General features: G+C 47.4%; 1 protein-coding gene across 6 annotated transcripts in view; it reads left to right on the top strand.

The window, feature by feature from the left end:
- Positions 1-16,501: 16,501 nt before the first annotated feature.
- The window catches only part of EHBP1 (EH domain binding protein 1), a 453,701-nt gene continuing 443,968 nt past the window's right edge, over positions 16,502-26,234 (top strand). For all 6 annotated transcript variants that reach the window (XM_048501846.1, XM_048501837.1, XM_048501820.1 and 3 more), the window contains exons 1-2: positions 16,502-16,718; positions 18,558-18,900. In XM_048501846.1, coding sequence (XP_048357803.1) covers positions 18,886-18,900 — 15 coding nt within the window. In that variant the 5' untranslated portion in view covers positions 16,502-16,718; positions 18,558-18,885. The remainder of the gene's footprint in view (positions 16,719-18,557; positions 18,901-26,234) is intronic.

Raw genomic sequence — 26,234 nt, 5'->3', positions numbered from 1 at the left:
GTTCTATCTCACCTCTCTCAGCCCCACCTACCTCATAAGGGGTTTGTTGTAGGGAGGGGAAGGAAAGGGAAGGCTTGGAGACTCCTTAAAGCACAAGTGTCAAACTCGCAGCCCTCCAGATGTTATGGACTACAGTTCCCATCATCCCCTGCCAGCATCATGCTGGCAGGGGATGATGGGAACTGTAGTCCATAACATCTGGAGGGCCGCAAGTTTGACACCTATGCAGAGGTAGAGAAAAAGCAAATAGTGGCTCCATGGGAGAGTCTGAGGATGTAAACAGTGGTGTGGGAGAGGCTAACGTTGTTTATCCCTGAATTCTGCAGTTACAAATGAAAAAAGCTAGGGTTAGTCTGGGAGGCACAAAACTCCCATCGCACTTGTGACATGGTCCTCCTCATGTGGTTCCTCAACACAAATGTGAACTTTGTAAAGTACGGATGGAACCTCACATCTGACTATTACAGTGTAAGCAACCCATGACCTTACCTGAGTATTCTGTACTGTGTGAATCATCAGGCAGCAATGACTAATATAGGGTTGGTAGGATATGCTTGGCTACCAATGAGAGTCTTCAGGGGTGGGGCATAAAGAGGCATAATTCCTACTTACAGGTCTTCCTTATAGGAGCAGCAGTGGCGTAGGAAGTTAAGAGCTCGTGTATCTAATCTGGAGGAACCGGGTTTGATTCCCTGCTCTGCCGCCTGAGCTGTGGAGGCTTATCTGGGGAATTCAGATTAGCCTGTACACTCCCACACATGCCAGCTGGGTGACCTTGGGCTAGTCACAGCTTCTTGGAGCTCTCTCAGCCCCACCCACCTCACAGGGTGTTTGTTGTGAGGGGGGAAGGGCAAGGAGATTGTGAGCCCCTTTGAGTCTCCTACAGGAGAGAAAGGGGGGATATAAATCCAAACTCTTCTTCCTCTTCTTCTTCTTCTTCTTCCCTGGAAGTGACATCATAGCATCAGTCCAATGGCTATTTTTTTTAAAAAAAATCTTTTCCTGCCCCTGCCACAAATGGGTGGCCAGGAGGAACCCAGACAATTCCAAACTATGACAGGAAGGTTTGCGTTGGTTGGGGAAATAAATCCAAATTCTTCTCCTTCTTCTATAAATCCTATAAATATATATATTTTTCCTCCTTCTTCCAAACCCCTGTCTCTCATCAGGCACCACCCTCAAAATCTCCCCATATTTCCCAACGTAAAGTTGGCAACCCTACGTTCAGAGTAATAATCCCAAGGAGGCATTTGCTTGGATTTTTTCCCCTTCTCCTTTGGGCAAGACTGAACCACAGGTCAGCCCCGCAATCATGGAACAATCTCCCGTGGAGGTGTGTCTTGCTCCACCACCCCCTCCCCAATTTTTGATCACTAGGAGGCAGTCAAAGCCAGATTTATTTAGGACTGTGTTTGATTAAAGCAGCCCCAAAACATGATTGTAAAAGTTTTTAAAAGTTTGTTTTATATGTTTTATTTCTATTGTAAGCTGCCTTACGCTCTGTCGGGGAAAAGGCGGCTAATAAATGTCTTAAACCAGGGGTCTGCAACCCGCGGCTCTCCAGATGTTCATGGACTACAATCCCCATCAGCCCCTGTCCATGAACATCTGGAGAGCCGCAGGTTGCAGACCCCTGTCTTAAACAGACAGACAGACAGACAAAAGTTGCAACCCACTGACCCTCACTAAAGAAATTCAGGCTGACATAAATGAAAAGAAAATCCTTTGACTCTTGTCTGCACTTCAGCATAAGTACTCAGTTAAGTCTATTTTCTGTAGAAAACAAGGGGGACGTGTCGGTCTTCCTCGAAAGGTAACCTAGGTTGAATTTCTGCCTAGCTGAGCCATCCAGTAAATAAACTCATAACTTCTCAACCTCAATTACTGCTGAAGGTTGTAATAAATTATAACAACTCTGAGAACAAAAGGACTGTAGAGACCACACAGGAAGAGTACAAACACACCATGATCGTGCTGAAGCATTTTGTGGGTTATCATCTGGAACTCCTGGTTTTGTTTGCTTTAGAGGAATTTGTTTTTTTAATGGAAGGGAGAAATGTTAAGAAATTGAATGGAACGGAACAATTTGGGCGTGTAGAAGGCTTAAACGAGGAGATTACATACAAGAAGCTGGGGAAATGATAGGTGTTAAAAGGGGATGAGAAATAGCTGTCTCGGAGGTCTCAATGACGAAATAGTTTCTTCCCCCTTTCCTAAAGCTTAGGTTCAAACTTTACTTTACAAAAGGGAGAGAAATTAATTGGAATAATATCAAGCGTTCCTTCGGAAATATGATTCTGTTTTGCAGACAAGTAAAGGTTAAAGGGTTTCCCTGACCTGAAAACAAAGCAGGATTTTAGAAGTGATGGTTAGTACTTGAATGGGAGATCCCCAAGAAGGTCAAGGGTCGCTATGTCTCTTGCCTGTGGGGTGTGTTGGGATAAGTGCTCCTGGTAGTTGGAGATTATCCCTATTCGTAGTTAGCAGAGTGGCACGGGTGGCTAGAAAACAGCAGAAGCCCTGACCTTGTGTGCGTGTGTGTGGTGGATCCCAACGTGCAGCAAGCTTACACAAAAGAAAGTTGGAGTCAGTTGTAGTTTCTAATCTAATAAAAAGAGTATTTATTAGTGAACTCCATTCTGGACAGAAAAGTAGGTAGATAGGTTCACTATGCTATCCTAATCTATCTGGATGGCACATCCTCTCCTTAGGCATGGTAGGAATAAGATGGAGAGGGGTCAAGGAAGAAGCCGGAAGGAAGAAGAAGAAGAGTTTGGATTTATATCCCCTCTTTCTCTCCTGCAGGAGACTCAAAGGGGCTTACAATCTCCTTGCCCTTCCCCCCTCACAACAAACACCCTGTGAGGTAGGTGGGGCAGAGAGAGCTCCAATAAGTTGTGACTAGCCCAAGGTCACCCAGCTGGCGTGTGTGGGAGTGCACAGGCTAATCTGAATTCCCCAGATAAGCTTCCACAGCTCAGGCGGCAGAGCTGGAAATCAAACCCGGTTCCTCCAGATTAGATACACGAGCTCTTAACCTCCTGCGCCACTGCTGCCCCTCTTCCTTCGTCCAAGGCCACTTAAATAAAGCTCCGACATGTGTTTGCTCTCCCTGTTTTCGTACTTTCCAAGCCAGTCTGAGCTGACTCTCTGCTTTCTCTTTTCTTTCATTTGCTCCCAAGCTCTTCAGTGGAAAGTTGGGAGCAAACGGCAGAAGAGCAGCCTCGGAAAGCACGGTGCAATCTCGGAGTGGCTTCGAAAGTATGAAAGCACAAAGACCAAACACATGTTGGAGCTTTATTTAAGTGGGCTTGGAAGAAGCAAACGAAATTAAAAAACCTAACCGCAGGTTTCATTGCCCATCAAAAGAAAATAAAACTGTATATGTTGTAATTGATGAGAAATATATCTTTGTTGAAATTAATATTTATTTGATCCTTTGGAAAAGGTACACACACTGTGTACTCATTGCAAAAGTACTCAATATCTCGGGGGCGGGGGGGGGGAGAGAGAAGAATGCATACTTAGGATGGTGATAGATAAGATTGTGTATAAATACTTTAAAGACAATTTGGTTCTTTGGGATCTAAGGTGTTTTGGTGCAGAGGGGTAATTGAAGGTCTGAAGGTCTCCCATAATTAGGTCTGAAGGTCTCCCATAATTACAACTTGAGAGGAAATGGCTGTTTTGGAGGCTGGACTCCAGTGGCGTAGCTTCCGTGGGGCAGGGTGGGGACAAATGCCCCGGGCGGACCCCTGTTTGGTCACATAGGGGACAGAACTTTTCGAAAACGGTCACAATAGCGCAATCCGTTCATTCTCAAAATCCGGATCAAGTATAGACCGGTTCCATTACCCATCCAGACGGAAACTGATTTATAACAATGAACTTGATATATTCCCAATGCAGTACATTGCAGTTTATGTGCCATCTTCGAGAGCAATGATTTGCGTCCCTTTGGAAATTACGGAGACGGAGGTCCGTGGTGACCAACATGAGAGGACTTGACTGAGATAAATTGGAGGCATAACCGGACGACAAAAATGCATGGCAGCTGTGAAAAAGGCAAACTCTAGGCTGGGGATCATTAGAAAAGGAATTGATAATAAAACTGCAAAGATTGTCATGCCCTTATATAAAGCAGTGGTGCGACCGCACTTGGAGTACTGTGTCCAGTTCCGGTCGCCGCATCTCAAAAAGGATATTGAGGAGATAGAAAAAGTGCAGAGAAGGGCAACGAGGATGATTGAGGGACTGGAGCACCTTCCTTATGAGGAGAGGCTGCAGCGTTTGGGACTCTTTAGTTTGGAGAGGAGACGTCTGAGGGGGGATACGATTGAAGTCTATAAAATTATGCATGGGGTAGAAAATGTTGACAGAGAGAAATTTTTCTCTCTTTCTCACAATACTAGAACCAGGGGGCATTCATTGAAAATGCTGGGGGAAGAATTAGGATTAATAAAAGGAAACACTTCTTCACGCAACGTGTGATTGGTGTTTGGAATATGCTGCCACAGGAGGTGGTGATGGCCGCTAACCTGGATAGCTTTAAAAGGGGCTTGGACAGATTTATGGAAGAGAAGTCGATTTATGGCTACCAATCTTGATCCTCCTTGATCTGAGATTGCAAATGCCTTAACAGACCAGGTGCTTGGGAGCAACAGCCGCAGAAGGCCATTGCTTTCACCTCCTGCATGTGAGCTCCCAAAGGCACCTGGTGGGCCACTGCGAGTAGCAGAGAGCTGGACTGGATGGACTTTGGTCTGATCCAGCTGGCTTGTTCTTATGTTCTTATGTTCTTATTGAATGCTGCTATTGGGGTTACTTGTAAGCTGTATTGTTATATGCTGAATGTTTCACAGTTGTTCTGCACTAAGTTTCACTGTTCATGCACTTTATGAATGTTTGTTTTGCACAATATAAAAGCAGTTAATGCAACGCGTGTGTGTGTTGAGTGAGGGACAGAAAATCGCCCCCACATCCCTCCCCCTTCCCTCCTTGGCCGGGCCCAGCCCTGCTAGGCTGCTCCATCAGTTGGCAGAGGCGGCTTAGCAGGGCTGCCGCAGGGCACCCCTCGGTCCAGCCCCATTAGGCCAGGCAGAGGCCGCAGCCGAGTGCACCTCGGCCTCACCTGAGTGCCATTTTCCACCGCTACGCCTCTGCTGGACTCTATGGTATTGTACCTTGCTGAGGTCCCCCTTGCCTTCGAATCCTGCCCTCTCCGGGGTGTACCCCTCAAATCTCTTGGTATTTCCCATCCCAGAGTGGCAGCCCTAGAAAAGCGTTCTCATTTCCAGGGCTACAACCTGTTGCTAGCGAAGCAACTGCGTCCGGTCTCTGCTTGCTGTTTTGCTTTCTGTCCTCAGCCCAAACAAACACGTCTGCCTCTCTTCAAAGCAGCACAGCATTCAACACTGTGATAGCAGCTTCTCTTGATAAAACAACAACACTCTCTTAAGTGCTAAAAGTCACTTTGCAGCCAGATTTGAACGGGGGCCGTGCGTCGGCTTGGCTCAGTCCATCCTGAACTCATGATCAACGTGTTCATAGCAGAAAATGGACAGGGGTTGCTATGTATTTATCACAAGCCGGACGGCATGTTGTGAGCACCCGTGAGCTTTATCTGGGTGCGCAATATTAGACATTTCACAAATATGTAACATTGCCCGTCGTTGCGATTGCTAATGAATATTTTAAAAAATAAAATACCCGTGACTGTGTGATGGGTTTTATAGCTTCAGAAGCTTTTCTCTGTTCATAGGGAAGAGACTCTTTTTATATGCTTTTATCTTCCCAAGGCCTGGTGTAACATGAGCCTAAAAGCAAAGAATGAAATGGAAAATGTTAATAAATAATGATGTTTTGAAATACAAGTTGCTGAACAGCCACCAGATCCATTGCTTCTATGCCGCCGGAGAGGAAAGGGATGACTGTGTGTTTGGGAAACAATTGCATTTTGACTAAATATATACGTAGAACAAAGTGGATGGATTTTGTGGGTCTTTGTCAACGCCACTGTAAACACAGATTTTCCTTCCCATCAAATAGAGCTGGATCCTAGGCGAAGATTGGTCTTGCCAGCTTTTCTGGAGGTTTGCAGAACAAGAATAGTTTTTTTAGGAAGAAAACACAGTACATCTTGAAGCTAAGGCTCCTTCCGCACATGCAGAATAATGCACTTTCAAACTGCTTTCAACGCTCTTTGAAGCTGTGCGGAATAGCAAAATCAATTTCAATAAGCCTTTATTGGCATACAGAACATACAATATAAATACAGTTAAAATTACTAGATAAAACTTCACACTGGATCATAAGTTCAGTTCGCAAACCTCAGCCAGAAACTTTGCCACTGCGAGACAACAGTCAAGGTCATTACAGTTTAAGAGCATATTTACTTTATCAAGCTCTGTCAGGGTTTTCATAGAGTCAATGATTTGTAATAATAAGCTGGATCTTGGATTCTGGTAAAGTGGGCAGTGGAGGAGAATGTGCGCAATGGAATCCAACTGCCCTGGACTGCAGGGGCAAAGCCTCTTATCGTTTGGTAGACCCTTGAGTCTTCCTCTATGGAGCGGGGATGGCATAATGTTAAATCTAGCCAGCATGTAGGCTCTCCTATATATAGGGTTGGTAAGCGCTGCAATATAGTAGGCTGGGTTTCCCTGCACAAATGGAATTGCCACGTTCATTGGCGAGCAGGATTTGTTGGCCAAGCTCTGCAGTTGTTGATAATCCATTGCTAGTAGCCGCTCTTTGATGAGGGCAAATGTCTCAGTAAGGGTTAGCATGTTCAGAGAGTCCATGTTCATAGCCCAATTCCGCAATCTTTGTTAGCAAAATCCACTTGCAAACAGTTGTGAAAGTGGTTTGAAAATGCATTATTCTGCGTGTGCAGAAGGGGCCTAAGTTCATGGTTGACTTTCCTTTTAAGAATGGCTCCAGGGAGGCACCATGACACTCACTGGGTGCTTATTTGCTTCATGGGGATGAAGCCCCAAAGACTCTTGAATCAAACAGAAAAACAAAACAGGAAACACCGGATCACTCCCCACCACCTAACGTAGCAAGGTGTGCCTTTGCTCATTCTGGGCAATTGTGTCGAGTGCTGTGAGTGTACAACTTGGCCATAGACACAGGCCATTTACACGCTTGTGGGCGCCTTCACATTGAACATACATTCCCTTTGGGTTTGGTTCTCAGCTACACACAATTTCCCCCCTCTTTGGAATGGACTCGCCTCAGATCAGAGAATCCCAGCAGTTTCCAAAAACCCTGCAATCATGGCTTTGAAGGGAAAGGGAAGGGAGCCGGCATGCATTGGGTTCGCATCTGGTTTCCTCGCTCCTTACAACCTTCCTCTGCTCACACAACGCTCTTTGGGGCAGCATTTCAGAACAATTGGAAGAACATTCCCTTTTTAAAAAATTTAACACTGCTGGTCTACTACTGCAGCAGCAGACCAGTGAAATCTACATGAAATTTACATGGTCTAGCACAGTGGTGGCGAACCTATGGCACGGGTGCCAGAGGTGGCACTCAGAGCCCTTTCTGTGGGCACACACAAACAGAGTGCCCCCACATACACATCTAGGCTGGCTTGGGCCACTGGCCTCGATTATTAGCATTAAACCTAAGACCTAGTTTTGGGGAAGCAGTGTAGGTAACCCTGTTAAGTGCTTTTAAACCCCACTGATTTTCATGTGAAGAACTAAAGCATGATCCTTTACCTGGGAGTAAGCTTGGTTGCTGGCAATGGGGCTTGCTTCTGAGTAAACCCTCCCAGGGTCGTGATTCACCCGTTGGAAGAGTTGCACGGTTGCTTCAAAGCAGAGCCACCAACTACCACGAAGCTTACTCCAGAGTAACGCACGCCTCGGAGCCAACCGTTTTTTCTAAACTAAAACCTCAGTATTCAGGTTAAATTGCCGTGTTGGCACTTTGCAATAAATAAGTGGGTTTTGGGTTGCAGTTTGGGTACTCGGTCTCGAAAAGGTTCGCCATCACTGGTCTAGCAAAATAACACTAGACCCAAGATGGTGCGCACGTGCGCACACACACACAAACACAAAAGGAAGCAGAGAGCAACCTCCCTGGCTGGAGGCTGCATGGAGAGAACAGATGGGTAAAGTGGTGGATCGGGTCAGCTGAGATCTCTTTGCAGTCGGAGAATCCTGTTTGAACAAAAAACGTGGGAAAACCCCACTGTGAAGCTCACAGTTAAGAACATAAGAACAAGCCAGCTGGATCAGACCAGAGTCCATCCAGTCCAGCACTCTGCTACTCGCAGTGGCCCACCAGGTGCCTTTGGGAGCTCACAAGCAGGATGTGAAAGCAATGGCCTTCTGCGGCTGTTGATCCCGAGCACCTGGTCTGTTAAGGCATTTGCAATCTCAGATCAAGGAGGATCAAGATTGGTAGCCATAAACCGACTTCTCCTCCATAAATCTGTCCAAGCCCCTTTGAAAGCTATCCAGGTTAGTGGCCATCACCACCTCCTGTGGCAGCATATTCCAAACACCAATCACACGTTGCGTGAAGAAGTGTTTCCTTCTATTAGTCCTAATTCTTCCCCCCAGCATTTTCAATGAATGCCCCCTGGTTCTAGTATTGTGAGAGAGAAAAATTTCTCTCTGTCAACATTTTCTACCCCATGCATAATTTTGTAGACTTCAATCATATCCCCCCACAGCCGCCTCCTCTCCAAACTACAGAGTCCCAAACGCTGCAGCCTCTCCTCATAGGGAAGGTGCTCCAGTCCCTCAATCATCCTCGTTGCCCTTCTCTGCACTTTTTCTATCTCCTCAATTGTTGTGAGGTTGGTGCTGCATGCACAAAGGGCCACAGATTTTCTCAAGCTTCTGGGCTGCTGGAATATGCCACGCCTGGCGTACAAGAAGAGAAGAAAGTTCTGCAGGGGGCAGCAGGTGGAAAGCCAGCCGGAAAGCAAGCTGGAAGGAGCCCTACCTATTTCCTCCGCCTAAATTTAGTTAGCTCATTTGTTGTTTCCATTTATATCCCGCCGACTCTCCAAAAAGGAGTATCTCCTTATGCTTTTCCCAGAATGCTGTTTTAAGCCTATCCCACCTTCTTCTGGGAAGACAGAATGATCTGCCTTCAGGGGTCTGCAACCTGTGGCTCTCCAGATGTTCATGAACGACAGTTCCCATCAGCCCCTGCCAGCATGGCCAACTGGGAATTGCAGTTCATGAACATCTGGAGAGCCGCAGGTTGCAGACCCCTGCTAGCCATTCTCCCTCTCTCTGTCCGTCTATAAAATATATTAGTTCACTAATAAAGGGCTTTTTGTGCACTTACCGCTTCCCATGCTGTGTTTGATTCACAGGGCCTTTCCCCACTTACCTTAAGCTAGGCTGACCAGCCGTCCCGCTTTTGGCGGGACAGTCCCGCCTTCGCACAATTTGTCCCGCGTCCCGCGGGTTCCTTCCATTGTCCCGATTTTTGGGAGGCTGCCACACTGCCTTCTGGGGCGCAAGGCAGTGCGGCAGCCTCCCGCACGCACGGCGGCAGGAGCACGGCCTTCTGGGGCGCTGCCGTTTTTCACCCTGTCACAGGGTGGGAAACGGCAGCACCCCAGAAGGCAGTGCTCTCCTGCGGCTGCCGCCTGCCCGCCGCCTGCCCCCCTCCCGGGTTCACAAGGTGACCATCTGGTAAGGTAAAAGCCCTGTGCTACTCTCCTCAAGTAGCGCGGGGTCCCGGGTCACTCCCCAAGACAGGGGCGGCGACAGCGCAGCCGCCCTGACGCTGCCCCTCTCGCACCCCCTCAGTGCGTGGCATCCCTGGCACTCTTGTAAATAGCGCCTTTTGTCGTTGTGGGGATGCCCTGGCGTGCGCCAGGGCATCCCCATGACGACAAAAGGCGCCATTTACAAGAGCGCCAGGGAGAGTGGGGAAATGCCCAATGTGAGGTTTTCCTGATTTTTGTTTGTTTGTTTAAATAGTAATCCTCCTGCTGCAAAGTGTCCCTAGCTCCGCCACCATTTTGTCTGCCTGCTGCTTCCAGCGTGGGGTAGCGATTAAGAGCAGGTGGACTTATGAGCAGATTGACTCTAATCTGGAGAACTGGGTTTCATTCCCTACTCCTCCACAAAAGCGGTGGAGTCTTAACTGGTGAATCAGATTTGTTCCCCCACTCCTCCGTTCCTGGTGGGTGACCTTGGACAAGTGCTTTCAAATCTCTCTCAACTGCACTGACCTCACAAGGTGCCTGTTGTAGGGAGAGGAAGGGAAAGGAGTTTGTCAGCCCCTCTGAGTCTCCTTACAGGAGAGAAAGGCGGGGTATCAATCCAAACTCTTCTACTTCCTTGGTCTTGGGCCTGATGCCATGCTGGTGTTGAATCGGATGACAGCGCAGCCCCACGGTGGCCCCAACTTCTGGGTTTCGACGCAGCGGCACTGCATGGCACCTGACCATCTGTACCTTTGCCCCCACCAGTGAGGTTGTCCCTTGCACTGGAAGAGGGGGCAAATGCATCAGCACAAGAAGAAGAAGAGGAGGAGGAGGAGGAGGAGGAGAAGAAGTTTGGATTTATATCCCCCCTTTCTCTCCTGCAGAGACTCAAAGGGGCTTACAATCTCCTTGCCCTTCCCCCCTCACAACAAACACCCTGTGAGGTGGGTGGGGCTGAGAGAGCTCCGAGAAGCTGTGACTAGCCCAAGGTCACCCAGCTGGCATGTGTGGGAGTGCACAGGCTAATCTGAATTCCCCAGATCAGCCTCCACAGCTCAAGCAGCAGAGCTGGGAATCAAACCCAGTTCCTCCAGATTAGAATGCACCTGCTGTTAACCACTACGCCACTGCTGCTCCTACACCTGCCCCACAACTGCATTCACACACACCAGTAGGATTGTGCTGTATGAATCTCACATCAGTTTCAAGGGTCTGTTACTCAAGTGATAGACCTGAAGTGTTTAAATGAATTTTAAAAAGGAAGTCCTTTGCGTTGCTTTGTAATGCTGGCCCAGAGAGTCGGAGGAACTGCTGTTGAGTGATTGGGGGAGGGGGAGGGGGAGGGGGGAGCAAGAAAGCAAAATACATGCTGATTCCTTTTGCTTTTCCTGCAGGGGTGGGGGGAAGTTTGCCAGGTTGTGGGAACTATGGAGAAAAATGCAGTGAGCTCTGAAGAGGAGGGAAAGTGTCCATAACCAAGATTCGATCTGAAGGGGATGAACACCCAATTCGAAGGAGACAGTGGGTGCGTAAATGGCCAATGGGGAGCAGCAGTGGCGTAATGGGTGAAGAGCAGGTGCACTTGTTTGCAACAACAATTTTTTTAAAACAACAAAATGGTTTTCTTTCTTAACATATAACATCAACATTTAACATCACACTTCAAGGTCCTGTTCAGGTTGCATTTTCAAGTCCTTATATTTACAGTCTACTGATACTGCCAAGTCCAATTCTTCTTTGCAAGTGGGTTGGCTCCTGAAGACTCCAAGGGCTTGATGAACAGGATTCAACATGATGAAGGTTTCCAGGAGAACTCTCACCCATTACAACCACAAAAAGAAACCCTGAAACAATAAACTCCAACATTTACAACATAGCAAAAATAAACAACTACTTTCCCACTAGTTCCCAACAACATTGCAGTTACCTTAACAAGGTGTGAAGGGCTTATTCAAATCAAGGTCCGAGTCTGGTAGCCTTGTCTCCTCCAAACTAGCTCTGCAGCCTTCTGCTGCTTTGAGTCTCCACCCCTTTCTGGGTCAACCCATTCTGAGCATGGGGGTTACACACTCTAATCTGAGCTGGATTTGATTCCCTGCTCTGCCACTTGAGCAGTAGAGACTTATCTGGGGAACTAGATTAGCCTGTGCACTCCAACACATGCCAACCTTGGGCTATTCACAGTTCTTTGGAGCTCTCTCAGTCCCACCCACCTCACAGGGTGCTTGTTGGGGGGGAGGGAGGGAAATGAGATTGTAAGTCCCTTTGAGTCTCCTTACAGGAGAGAAAGGGAGGGGCGTAAATACAAACTCTTCTTTTTCTTCAGAATGTATCTGATTCTTAATTAGCTGGTGTGACTCTTCACCATTTACTCTGTAAAGTTGAATTTGACAACCTTTCTTTATCTTTATTAGCCTTTAATAGGCATAGATAGATCAAGATTTACACAGACACATTCTGCAGTCTCAAGTATAGTTCAATAGCAAGGAAATAGTCCACATAACTTGACGGTTGACTTTGAGGGATTTAGATCACTTCAGATTTTTTTTAAAGAAATAGCCAGAGCAAATGACAGTAAATACCCCTACACATCAATGTAAAAATACAATCTAATATAAAATTGCAATATAAATAGATCTGTTTAGCAAGTTAAAAGCAAAATAATACAGCAATAGGTATCCTACCATGCCTGAATATTAGACAGATTGGAGAAGATACCTATCTTTTATAAGAAGTTCTACGTTTGTTTTATGTGTCATATTTGATATTTAAAAATTTGATTCTGTGCCAAATAATAATGAATCAATTTGGTTTAGTGTACTGGAATAGTATATTTTTAAAAATACAGTTAAAAGTAATAAAATGGGAATAAGTTAGCACTTTAAAATGGTTGTCAGGTATAGAGCTACCATACGTGTTGTATGAGCATTGTAATCTCGAAGAAGAAAACGTATGGCAACAGTAGGGTTAGAAATTTTCCTCGCCACTAATAAATTTGACAACCTTTCCTTCAGGCAACACAGGAAACTCTTCTCATTCTTTGGAATCGAAAATCAAACAGTATCTCTTCCCTGTAGGCTTCCCAAGGCAAACATTTCCTTCGCTTTCAGACCAGTGAAAAGCCACTGGGAGGAAAGGGGGGGGGGGGGCTGAAGTGTGTTGGGTTGCCACCCTCCAGGGAGGGCCTAGAAATTGCCCAGAGTTACCACTGATCTACAGATGATCTACATACAACAATCAGTTCCCCGGGAGAAAGGGGCAGCTTTGGAGGGTGGAGTTTATGGCATTATACCCTGATGCTTCTCCCTTAAATAGTGGTCTGTCCAGACTCCATCACCAAATCTAGGAATTTCCCACCACACAGTTGCCGACGCCTCAGAAATGTCACAAATATTCTAGGATTTCAAAAACCCGATGGTTTTACTGCAGAGTTTTTGTAAATCATACAGCTTTCTGTGATGTCACTTCTGAGTGTCACTCCAGATCTTCTTTATTGGTCCTTATTGGACCTATTGGTGACCTTGCTGGCCACAGGGGCTGCCGGGTGCAACCTAACAACCCCTACTTCCCCCATATAAGGAGCAAACGCTCCATGTGGGGAACGTTTTGCGATAGATCCTGTCTCCTACCCTTTCACAAAATTTGAGAAGGACTGTCAATTTGACCACATTGTTCCATCCAGCTCGTCTGTTCCCATACATGTTTGTTGGCAGCTCGCTACGGCTGCAAATATGCTTCTTTGTAGGATGGAGAGAGAAAATGCAATTTATAATATACTTTCAACGGTTTTCCTTGTGGGTTCCAGAATTTGTCGTCTGCATGACATCCAAGATCACTTCACTCAGTGTGTATGTGATGCCACACGGTGTCTGCAGATATCCCCCTCTTGTCTTCTGAAAAACATGACCTTTGCAATGCTTAATAAACTAGTAACTTAGAGTTGTCAGCTCCCGGTTGGGAAATCTGTGGACATTTTGGGGGTGGAGTTGTGGGAGGGGACAGTGGAGGGCTTAGGGAATTTAGGAGGCTCAGTGGGGTACAATGCTATTGAGTCCACCCTCCGAACAACAATTTTCTCCAGGGGAGCTGATCTCTGTTGGCTGGAGATCAGTTGTCGTTCTGGGAGATCTTCGGCTCTCATGGGAAGTCCAGCAACCTTATAGTAAAGCCATACAGGCATGTTCAATGCCTGCACGTTTTCAAATCCCCTAAAATCACCTCCAATCCAAACCAATCCAATCCAAAAAACCTTTATTAGGCATAAACCAGAAGGACCCTACATTCCAAGTACAAAAACAGCATCATTGTTACATATCATGTAGAACATGGATTAAAAACGTAGCAACTGCTTCAGAAATTTCTACACGAGGGCTGTTCAATAGCTTAGACATTTTTAGTTTGTCTGAGAGAAACATAAATTCTAGAGGTAGTAAAGCTCCCAGATCGGTTCTAATATCATTATACCTCGAACAGTAAAGCAGGATATGAGGGATTGAGTCCATAGCGTTGGGACAGTATTGACAACAATACTCACTTTGTGGGATGTTAAGGAAACGACCTTGAAGATAGACAGCGGGGAATGAGTTGCACCTTGCTCTTGTCATGACCCATCTGCACTTATAATTAAGAAGCTGTTCTATATATACAGCAGGGCTAGATTTCGTGGGGGTGATCTCAAAGTATAGAGGGGAACAGGAGCTTTGTGCAGCACTCAGGAGAGATTGGTATTCCTGGTCGTACAGTCTGACTAAGATCACCTCAATGTAAACCTTTCTGAGAGGGGTCACAAATTCAAATAAGAGTCATGGAGTGATGTCATAAAAGCCTGCAAACCTACTGTATTGCTGATCCCGAAGCAGGGAGACTTCATAATTTGTATGAGAAAATCTCTCTACTTCAAAAGTTTCTGAGAAAGCACAGAGAAGGATTTAAGCAGAAAAATCCTCACAGGAATAGCTAGGCAGGCTCGACAAAAGTCATTTTCCTGCCTCTTTATTGTGTGTGTAAAAATTTTTACAATGTGGCCCAGTGGAAAGAGGAGGAATGCAGTGAATGGAGGCAGGCGTGAGCAATTTCTACATCTGGAGCAAAGAGAACTAAAGTCTGGTATTAGTGCGATGTGTGTGTGTGTGTGTGTGTGTGTGTGTGTGTGTGTGTGTGTGTGTGTGTGTGTGTGTGTGTGTGTGTGTGTGTGGTTCTGGGTAAAGAGCAAAAGGACTGAAAACGATATTTGTATATGATTCTTGTTTACTCAGATTATAGCAGCTCAAAGATCTTCTGTTTATGTTGTCGATGCTCACCCAATAGAAAGTAGAGGGATGTATTCCCCATTCGTGCACTTTTGTTTTGGGATAGCATTTAATTGCTTCTGTTGCTTATTTTGGTGACATTTCTTTTCTAAATACTTGCATGCCACTTTTCCTTACACATCGTAAACTTTCGTAACTTGAGCTGCGAACCAGTGTGGTGTGGTTAGAATGTTGTACCAATACTGGGGAAACTGAGGTTCAAATCCACTCTCGATCATGAAGCATATTAGGAGTCCTTGAGCCAAGTCATTGTGTCTTAGTGTAGCCTCCCTTACAGGGTTCCTGTGAAGATAAAATTAGAAGTGTATGCTATTCTATGCCAAGTCACTTGGTTTCAGCGAGGTCGTGGTTTTCAGATAACCTCCAGAGAAGTACTTAATGCACTTTCAGAAATGCACATAGGTTATTAGTTGAAAGGGTGAGAGGAATTCTGCGAGAACTCCAAGATTTGGTGCTCTTTCTTGCTTTATTAAATTTTTATGCCACCCTTTCTCAGGTGTTCAGAGTGGCACGCATCATTCTCCCCTACTCCATTTCAGTATTACAACAGCCCGCTAACATACAGTGGAGGCGAACCTTTGGCACTCCAGATGTTATGGACTACAATTCCCATCAGCCCCTGCCAGCATGGCCAATTGGTGGCGAACCTTTGGCACTCCAGATGTTATGGACTACAATTCCCATCAGCCCCTGCCAGCAGGCCAATTGGTGGCGAACCTTTGGCATTCCAGATGTTATGGACTACAATTCCCATCAGCCCCTGCCAGCATGGCCAATTGGTGGCGAACCTTTGGCACTCCAGATGTTATGGACTACAATTCCCATCAGCCCCTGCCAGCATGGCCAATTGGTGGCGAACCTTTGGAACTCCCGATGTTATGGACTACAATTCCCATCAGCCCCTGCCAGCATGGCCACTTGGTGGCGAACCTTTGGCACTCCAGATGTTATGGACTACAATTCCCATCATCCCCTGATGATGGGAATTGTAGTCCATAACATCTGGAGTGCCAAACCTGAACTGGCCCCAAAGCCAGCACGTTCCATGGCATAATGAGACTTTGAGGCTGGGTCACCTAGGCAACAGGCCACACCCTAACGCCCACGCCACCCTCACTCAAATCCTCTTCCCAAAAACTGAACGACCCCCGCTCTCCTCAGCCCTCAAACCCTCAACCCCCAAATATATAAAAATAAAATAAAAATAAAACTGTCCATCCTCCCTCAGACAGACGTCGTCCCGCTCCAATGCCTATTTCGCTCCGTATAAACAACCCCGCCCCCAAGCTCCCCTGCTAGCCAATAGCCACCAAGCGAGGGCGGGAGGGGAACGCGCCCGTCATTTCTTTTCGCTCCCTTTTTATTTTTTATTTTTCGGAATGACTGACGCCGCCCTCCGGCCAATGAGCGCGCGGGCTCGAGGAGGGCCGGCGCCCGTGGCCAATGGCGCGCCTCCGGAGCGGGCGCGTGCGGTTGGGTTGCGCTGGCGGGGCAAGCTGGTGTGAGGCGCGGAGCTGTGGCAGGAGGGAGGCGGCCGGCCGAGGCTGAGTCTGCGTTCGGAGCGCCGCCGCTGCCGCGTTGACTGCTCTGGGCTGCGGCTCCGGCATGAGGCTCCGGCGCTCGGTCCGCCTCAGTGGGCAGCCCCGGCGCTGAGCGAGGCGGGTGACAGCAGCAGTCGCCGGGGCTCCATGTGCCTGCGCAGGGGAAGCCGCTGCAGGAAGGTCAGCGCCGGGCGGCGGCGGCGGCGGCGGCGGCGGGGCGGGAGGGTGCCCAAGGGAGCCGTGAGGAAGCGCAGACGCGTGTGCGGGGGAAGGCGGAGCGCCGCAGGGGAGGGGGGCGATGCGGTGGCCAGGGGTGGGAAGGGGCTCGCCTGCTGCCTTCTCAGGGGCTTCCCCCCATGCCCCCCCATTGCGTTGCCCTAGCCCCCTCCCCAATTCCCCATTTTTCACCTTCCCAAGCCCCCATTTCCATTGCTTCTGTTCTGCCCCCTCCAACCTCCCCATATCCTATTGCTGCCCCTATTAACGATTGCTGCCACCTCCCAAGACCCCCGTTTCCTATTGCTGCCTCTATTAACTATTGCTTCTGCCAACCCTCCCCAATGTCCTATTGCTTTATGCTCCCAAGCCCCCTATTTCCTATTGCTTCTGCCCCCTCTAAGTTCCCCATCTCCTGTTGCTGCCCCCTATTAGCTATTGCTTCTCCCTCCCAAGCCCCCTATTTCCTATTGGTTCTGCACCCTCTAAGTTCCCCATTTCCTATTGCTCCTACCCCCTAAGCTCCCCAGTTTCTATTGCTGCCTCTTATTTCCTATTGCTTCTCCCCCCCCCCAAGCCCCCTATTTCCTATTGCTTCTGCACCCTCTAAGTTCCCCATTTCTTATTGCTTCTCCCCATTTCATATTACTCCTACCCCCTAAGCTCCCAAGTTTCTATTGCTGCCTCTTATTTCCTATTGCTTCTCCCCCCCAAGCCCCCTATTTCCTATTGCTTCTGCACCCTCTAAGTTCCCCATTTCCTATTGCTTCTCCCCATTTCCTATTGCTCCTACCCCCTAAGCTCCCCAGTTTCTATTGCTGCCTCTTATTTCCTATTGCTTCTCCCTCCCAAGCCCCCATTTCCTATTGCTTCTGCACCTTCTAAGTTCCCCATTTCCTATTGCTTCTCCCCCATTTCCTATTGCTCCTACCCCCTAAGCTCCCCAGTTTCTATTGCTGCCTCTTATTTCCTATTACTTCTCCCTCCCAAGCCCCCTATTTCCTATTGCTTCTGCACCCTCTTAAGTTCCCCATTTCCTATTTCTTCTCCCCCATTTCCTATTGCTCCTACCCTCTAAGCTCCCCAGATTCTATTGTTGCCTCTTATTTCCTATTCCTTTTCCCTCCCAAGGCCCCCGTTTCCTATTGATTCACCCACCCCCCACCCCATTTTGTATTGCTTCCCCCTTCTCAGCACTCCCACTCCATTTTTTTTTCTTCTGGCTCCTCTTCGGAAAGTCACTCCAGCGTTTTTCCCCCTCCTGCCAGAAGCGGAAGGAGTCCCGTGCTGTGGAAAGGCAAGGATATTCCGCATCCCGATGAGCCGAGCCTTAGGAAATGCCGTTTGCACCCCACCTTGTACTACCAGTTTCCACCACCTCGGCTAACGCTTCCCCGGCGAGGCAGACCATTCCCCTGGGGGGGGGGGGGAGAGGGGGAAACAACTGTTACACCTTTTTTTGGTCATTTGTACAGAGACAAAAGAACTTCGGTCACCTCCCTGCCTGCAGACTCTTGGCATGGCTTGGGCACAGTGCTGCTTCCAAGAGATGCTGGAGGGTGGACGTGAGCAGCCGAGCCTGCTGCTTCTTCCCTTGGTCCCCCTCCCCAATGTTTTGAATGCTGAGGGTCCTGATAAAAAGCACAGAGCGGCCTGTTCCCAGGCAGACTCGTGGGTTGCATTCTTGATGTTGCAGCTGCTCCCCCCCCCCCCCTTTCCCGCCAGGTCTCGGTAGGGTATCCCTGTGCAAAACCAAAGGAAGCTGGCTGCGGTGATAACATCTCTGCATCTCTTGCTTTCCAGCTTGCCGCCCGGTCCTCGCCAGAGAGCCCATCGAGAGGAGGTGGAATGACAACTCCGTGAAGGGAATTCCTCGCCATCTCTTCCTCCCACTGTCATGCTTCGTCTCTCGCCTCCTACGGTGGAATTTTCCCTGGGAAAGAGATCTCCAAATGAGCATCCTTCTTGCTAGACTTGGATGCGCAAACTCTTAGCCTGGGACTTGCCGTGGCTGGTCTGGGGTTGATATATTTCTCCTCGACATGGCTTCCGTGTGGAAGAGGCTGCAGCGCGTGGGGAAACATGCCTCCAAGTTCCAATTTGTGGCCTCTTATCAGGAGTTGATGGTCGAATGCACAAAGAAATGGTAAGGGGCATTTTCTGCAGGATGGTTGGAAGGGGCTGGTGCCAGGTTGTCAACTCTGCCTTGGGACAGCTGTGGAGATTAGGCGGCAGTGAATGAGGAGGGCACACTTTAGGGAGGACGCTCCGCAGGGATGTCTTATCACTCTAGGGCAGTGATGGCGAACCTATGGCACAGGTGCCAGAGGTGACACTCAGAGCCCTCTCTGTGGGCATACGCAAATAGAGTACCCCCCACCCCCGCACACACATCTAGGCTGACCTGGGCCGCTGGGCTTGATTATTAGCATTAAACCTAAGTCCTACTTTTGGGGAAACAGTGTAGGTAACCCTGTTAAGAGCTGTTAAACCCCACTGATTTTCATGGGAAGAACCAAAGCGCAATCCTTTACCTGGGAGTAAGCTCAGTTGCTGGCAATGGGGCTTGCTTCTGAGTAAACCCTCCTCGGGTTGTGATTCACTCATTGGAAGAGTTGCACGGTTGCTTCAAAGCAAAGCCACCGACTACCACCAAGCTTACTCCTGAGTAACGCACACCTCGGAGCCAACTGGTTTTTTCTAAACTAAAACCTCAGCATTCAGGTTAAATTGCCTTGTTGGCACTTTGGGATAAATCAGTGGGTTTTGGGTTGCAGTTTGGGCACTCGGTCTCGAAAAGGTTCGCCATCACTGTTTTAGGGCTTTGTGTTCTCCCAGATCCTATGGTGTACCATAGAGTCTGCCCCCTGAAGCTGCCATTTCCTCTGCGGGAACTGATCTTTGTAGACTGGATAATCAGTGGTCCCTCTGAGAGAACTCCTGGTTTTGCCTAGAAGTTGACAACCCTAGACTGGTGATATCCCTCTGTCTTGCTGATGGCTACTTCCTCCTCTGTTCTCCAAACGGAGGAAGAGGCGTGGTTGCAGAGCTACCTGAACCAGGTGCTCTGCTCTGCAGGTATTCTATCCCTGTGGGGATGGTAATTGTTGCTTTACAATCTTATTGAGCCTGTGTTAGATTTTTGCAACTCTCAAGTTTGCTTCATAACAAATATAACTGATGTTACCACAACAGGCTCTTGGCAGCTGAGTAAACCCACTTAGTTGCCTGTGCCGGAGGTGGGTGCAGAGTATTTCCCGAGGTTGACAGTGTGATTTATTCCATTCTGCATACTTTTGACTTTTTTTAAAAAACCTCAAAAATATTCCTTTCTCCTTTTTCAACTCTGGAATGGAAACAGACAAGAATCTCAGCCTTGGGAATTTATCTCAAGTTATTTGCTTAGTCAGATGAGAATTCCACACTGCAGCGGCCCAGTGGGACGTAGTTTGAAATTGATTAGACAGCCCACCCGGGGTAATCGGCTGCACGGGCCTGTCCCAGAAATACATCTTCACATTCTGCAAGTGTATTTTCAGAACGGATAAGCTTATGTGTTTTGCTTTCAGAAGTGAATGGAAGGTTTGTAGTGTAGCCAAAAGAATAATGGAAAAGTAATGAATCTTTGCATGTGTGTTCTCAACTGGATCCTGCAGTATAGGGCCGTGGTGGCGAACCTTTGGCGCTCCAGATGTTATGGACTACAATTCCCACCAGCCCCTGCCAGCATGGCCATGCTGGCAGGGGTTGATGGGAATTGTAGTCCATAACATCTGGAGTGCCAAAGGTTCGCCACCACTGGTATAGGGTTATCACAGGAGCGTTGGGGATCGGCTGCATGGGGAGCAAAATCCCATTTTCTGATTCTCACAGTCAGGAGAAACACCTTGGAAGGATACTTAATAGTACCGAGCATTATTGCATTGGGATTTACAATATTCAAAGCACTTCACAGCATCATTATTATGCTTGCAACCTTCTTGTACAGTAGAGCGGTATTATTGTTTGGGAGTTATGGCTTAAAACATTTTTTGTTAAAGCCCTGTAGTCCAGGGAGGTCAAACTCATTTGTCATGAGAGCCAGATACGACATCAATTGTTGGGCTGGGCCCTGAGGGGGTGGGGAGGGGAGGGAGGGGGGGGAAGCAGGGAGGGTTGCTGGCTTGGCTGGCGTACCCACAGGCTTGCCAGCCCAGATTGGCACTGGTGGAGGCTGTTGGCACTGTGTGTGTGTGACTGGCAGCTGGCAATCCTGCAGCAGGCTCGCCAGCCCAGATTGGCACTGGGGAAGGTGATTGGCACTGGTTGATGGGGTGGCTGCCTCAGCTGGCAAGGCCACGACGTGCTCTTTAGCCCATATCAACACTAGGGTGGTGGTGTCTGCTTCAACTAGCAATCCCGCAGCAGGCTCGCCAGCCAAGGTTGGCACTGGGAGAGGCAGCTGTTTTGACTGGCAAACTCTGGGGGAGGTGGTTGTCACTGGACTCACCGGGCCAGATCAGAAGCAAGGGGGGGGGGTTGCCTGGGCGGGCTCCCGGGCTGCTTGTTTGAAAACATTGTTGTAGTGAGTTCCTGACGGAGGCAAGATGGAAACCTGTCAACTTCCTGTTTCATAGCTTGGCCAGTGTGTGCGCTAGATTCTTAATTTTGTCTCGATAATTAAGCTAGATAATTCTAGCTTCTCTGGTTTGAAATATTAGTGAAACTGTTAGTCCAGTTTCTTTGGGTAACCGATGGTTAATTGAGTAAGTTGACATATTTCCTAAGGGGGGGGGGGTAACTTTTCCTACAGACAACCACTCTGTTGTAAATGCTTACGCAATAAAGGAGTGAAGTAGCAACTTCCTGTGTAATACATCCCTTAAAATTCCAACCAGGTCTGCATTTGCTGCAGATGATTCGCTTTACTGGTGAGCAGATGTCAGCTGGTAAAGCTTTGAATTCTTCTGCAGTTGTTACAAATGCTACAACTGTGCCAGCAAGTCCATGGTGAGATAGTACTCAGAGATGTAACTGCTGTTTTCCTGGGTGGTGTGCATAGTATTATTATTGATTGGAGTGTTGTGTGGTTTCCGCACTGCTTGGCCGTGTTCCAGTAGCATTTTCTCCTGACGTTTTGCCTGCATCTGTGGTTGGCATCTTCAGAGGATCTGATGGTATTAAAGCAAGTGGAGTATATAAAGGGTGCAATTAGTTACACTTGTTAACCAGTGCAAATGGTTCTTTCTCTCACCCTGGACATTCCACAGGTACATATACTTCACTTGTTTTACTACCATCTGAAGATGCCAGCCACAGATGCTGGCGAAACATCAGGAGAAAATGCTACTGGAACACGGCCATACAGCCCGAAAACCACACAGTACCCCAGTGATTCCGGCCATGAAAGCCTTTGACAATACATTGTTATGGATTGTTTACAAACACATGTAATAGCTGCTTGTCTACCTTGTGAGACTCAAGGCGGCTGATAATGTAAACAGAATGATTATAAAAGATATCTCACAGACCACCATTTAAAATCTCAGGTAGGACTGCCAGTAGATTAAAAAAAACTATAAAACTAAAGCTGCTGTCAGCTGCCTTTTAAAGATTGAAAAAGAGGGGCCAGATTGTTCCATTATTGTGGGGCTGTTACCAAGAAGGCCCCCTCTTGTGTATTCACCAGGTGAACTTCTTTGATTGGTGGGACAATTTAGTGGGCCACTTCCGGTGGCCATAATTCTCTGGCAGGAACTCATATGCATTTCCCCTACATGGCCAGCTTGAGTCCTTGATGCATGGGTGGCAGGCAAGTATATAAATCAGTGATGGCGAACCTATGGCATGGGTGCCAGAGGTGGCACTCGGAGCCCTCTCTGTGGGCACGCACACACAGAGTTTGTCATGTGGGGGGTGGAAAATCACCCACACACACATCTAGGCTGGCCTTGGCCACTGAGCACAACGTGTGCGCACCGCGGTGAGCAGGGAGGACTTGGCTGGCAGGCCTGGTGCCTATGCTCTGGGTGGCTGCTGCCCGAGGGTGGGGTGGGGGGCGGCGCAGAGGAGGCAGAGATGCTAGAGAGGCACAGAGCGGTGCACGCGGGACTTGCTGGAGGCTAGAGCAGGCTGGCCCCTGCTCAAGCGGGTGGGGTAGAGGAAGAGGGAGCCAACTGTTTTATTTTTCTAAACTAAAACCTCAGCATTCAGGTTAAATTGCCGGGTTGGCACTTTGCGATAAATAAGTGGGGTTTGGGTTGCAATTTGGGCTCTCTGTCTCAAAAAGGTTCGCCTTCACTGATATAAATGTTCTAAATTAATGCAGTTTAACATACCTACTCAGTTCTCATGAAGTGTGCAGTTATCCCTTCTACATCACAACTTTCCTTGTTGCTGTTGGGAAAGATGACAGTTGGTCAACCTGTCCTGTGCCAGCACTTTGGAGTGACAGTTTGTTCTTCAGCGTGGTGCAATGGTTGAGAGTGATGGACTCTTAATTTGGAGAATTGGGTTTGAGTCCCCATTCCTCAACATGAGCGCTGGATTTTTATCTGGTGAACTGGATCCGTTTCTCTGCTGGGTGACCTTGGGCCAGCCACAGTTCTCTTTGAACTCTCTCAGCCCCACCTACCTCACAAGGTGTCTGTTGTGAGGAGAGAAAGGCAAAGGGGTTGTAAGCCATTTTGAGACTACTTACAGGAGAGAAAGGTGAAGTATAATTCCAATCTCTTATTTTCTTCAATAGGCTTTGCACAAATTGACATTTGCGAAAGCAAACTTTTATAATTTTAGCTTTAAATACAGCTGGAACAGTAATTTTAAGACTCTTTCTTCTTCCTAAGAAGAACCTAATAGTAATCACCTGGAACTGTCTAATCCAATATTATGAGGAAGAAATCTCTGCAAATATTTATTTTAGTTCTTGAAAAGAAAATAAGGAGCCCATACTGAAGAAGAGAAGAAGAGTTTGGATTTACACCCCGCCTTTCTCTTCTGTAAGAAGACTCAAGGCAGCCAGAAACTGCTTCCTTTCATCTCCCCACAACAGACACTTGTGAGGTGGGTGGGGCTGAGAGAGTTCTGAGAGAACTGTGACTGGCCCAAGGTCATCCAGCAGACCTCATGTGTAGGAGCTGGGAAACCAACCAGCTTAGAGTCTGCCAGTCCATATAGAGGAGCGGGGAATCAAACTTGGTTCTCCAGATTAGAGTCCACCGCTCTTAACTACTTTGCCATTCTGGTGGTGGAAGTGCTGTCAACTTGCAGTGACCATGGTAACCCCGTATGGTGTTCAACTGAATGAGAATTCAGAAGTGATTTCCCATTGCCTGCTTTTGCATAGCAACCTGGGAATACCTTGGTGGTCTCTCAGCCAAATCCTAACCACGGTTGACCCATCTTAACTTCCAAGATCCAACAAGATCAGTCTAGCCAGGTCAGGGCATAAGACATACAAAGGTGGTTTGCTTGCCTCTACAGACCAACCCTGGACTTCCTTGGTGGTCTTCCATCTAAGCACCAACCAGGGTTCCCCCTGCTTGACTTATAGCATCTGAATCTTGGCTTCTTGCATCCAGGTCAGGGTACAGAACTTCTTACCTACTGAAAAAAGGTAACAAGGCACCTCCCCCCCATCTTGATTCTTCTTTAGATTTCTTCCCCCACAAAGGTAACTTCTGAGTTTGTGGGTGAAAAACACAACAAAATCAGCCCCAACTATCAAAAAGGAAGGAAATGCCTCCCTGAAAGGCAGAAATCTGTTTTCCGTGATGTGGTCATTAATAACCGTGGTTAGAATGTGGACTCTTTGCTCCACATTGTAAGTATCCTTATCAAAAATCTGGTCAAGTGGTCTTACTTTAATGCACTTGACATTCCAACAATACAGCGGTTTGTGGTGAAATAAGAGACCATTCATATGTTAAAACAACCAACAATGAAGTGTTAAAGTACTCTTTGTGAGAAACGCTCCTTCCCTATATAATCTCCCCCCCCCCCCCCCCATCCACATGGCATTTGAGGAGTTTGTAATGACTATTTTGCTCCTAACAGAATTATTGCATCTGGCTTCAGTGGGTGCGAAATTGCTTGTGCTTGGCCTTTCCCTCTCTCCTATTGATTCCAAATCCCTTGAAAAGCACAAACGGTGACCGTAGACTGTATGATGTTAATTGGAAGCTAAAGTTGGGCCAGTTTCTTACATCTTGATCGCTTTTCCACAGCAAATGGACATTTCTCTGGGTGGAGTTCCATCAGTCCTCCATAGCCAAGAGATTTTTGGAGTAGCTTTTCTAGGTTTTAGGTTTTTCACTTCTACCCTTTGTACCTTTTTAAAAAAAAAATATTGTTTTTATTGCAATTTTCCAAAAGGGACTGAGAAGATATCATTATTACATACATTTACATATGAGAGCAATTGTCTATACATAAAGAAAGAGGGATTTCCCAAATAAAATTCTGCATATATCTTAACTTTGCTACTCAGTTTACTGTCAATCCTTAATCCCTGGCAGGGGCTGATGGGAATTGTAGTCCATAACATCTGGAGTGCCAAAGGTTCGCCACCACGGCCTTATATCCCTCCCCTCCCTCCCCTCCCACTCTATTCCCCCCCTGACTTCCCCCTTACCGTTTTGCAATCAGTATTATAATATTAAGGTTATACAAAAAAGAAAATTGGTTTATTTTAATTACATCTAAAATGAACAACAAAAGATAGCTATAGTCTGTCTCACCAAAAAAACAACAACCCCGAACAAACTAGTAACTTCATTCTCCACATGCTGGACCAGAGCATTCTGAAACAAAGACAGTCTGACACATGGCGAACCAAGTTACAATTTTTGGTTTTTTTCTTTTGGTGAGACAGAGTACAGGGCCCTTCCGCACAGGCAGAATAATGCACTTTCAATCCACTTTCACAATTGTTTGCAAGTGGATTTTGCTATTTTGCACTGTAAACTCCAGCTGCAAAGTGCATTGAAAGTGCACTGAAAGTGCATTATTCTGCCTGTGCGAAAGTGCCCATAATCCTGCAGCAGATTCTTATGACAACTCAGCATTTTGCTCAGGATCTAAAACCAGATCTGATGCTCAAGATAGTAATGAGTTCAGGCCCGTGATTGTATTGGGCTTTGTTGAGATCAGCCTTCAGTAAGGTTGTGGGAGAGTTTAACTGTATTCTGTACTGATCACCCTTTCGAGGTCAGTAAAATGAATACCCAGCTTGCTGGGGGGTAAAACGAAGACAACTGGGGAAGGCAATGGCAGACCACTCCGTAAAGGAACATAAGAACATAAGAACAAGCCAGCTGGATCAGACCAGAGTCCATCTAGTCCAGCTCTCTGCTACTCGCAGTGGCCCACCAGGTGCCATCGGGAGCTCACATGCAGGATGTGAAAGCAATGGCCTTCTGCGGCTGTTGCTCCCGAGCACCTGGACTGTTAAGGCATTTGCAATCTCAGATCAAGGAGGATCAAGATTGGTAGCCATAGATC

This window comes from Sphaerodactylus townsendi, linkage group LG01, assembly GCF_021028975.2.
Source record: "Sphaerodactylus townsendi isolate TG3544 linkage group LG01, MPM_Stown_v2.3, whole genome shotgun sequence".
Lineage (NCBI taxonomy): Eukaryota > Metazoa > Chordata > Lepidosauria > Squamata > Sphaerodactylidae > Sphaerodactylus > Sphaerodactylus townsendi.
This window is presented reverse-complemented; position numbering and strand designations above follow the sequence as displayed.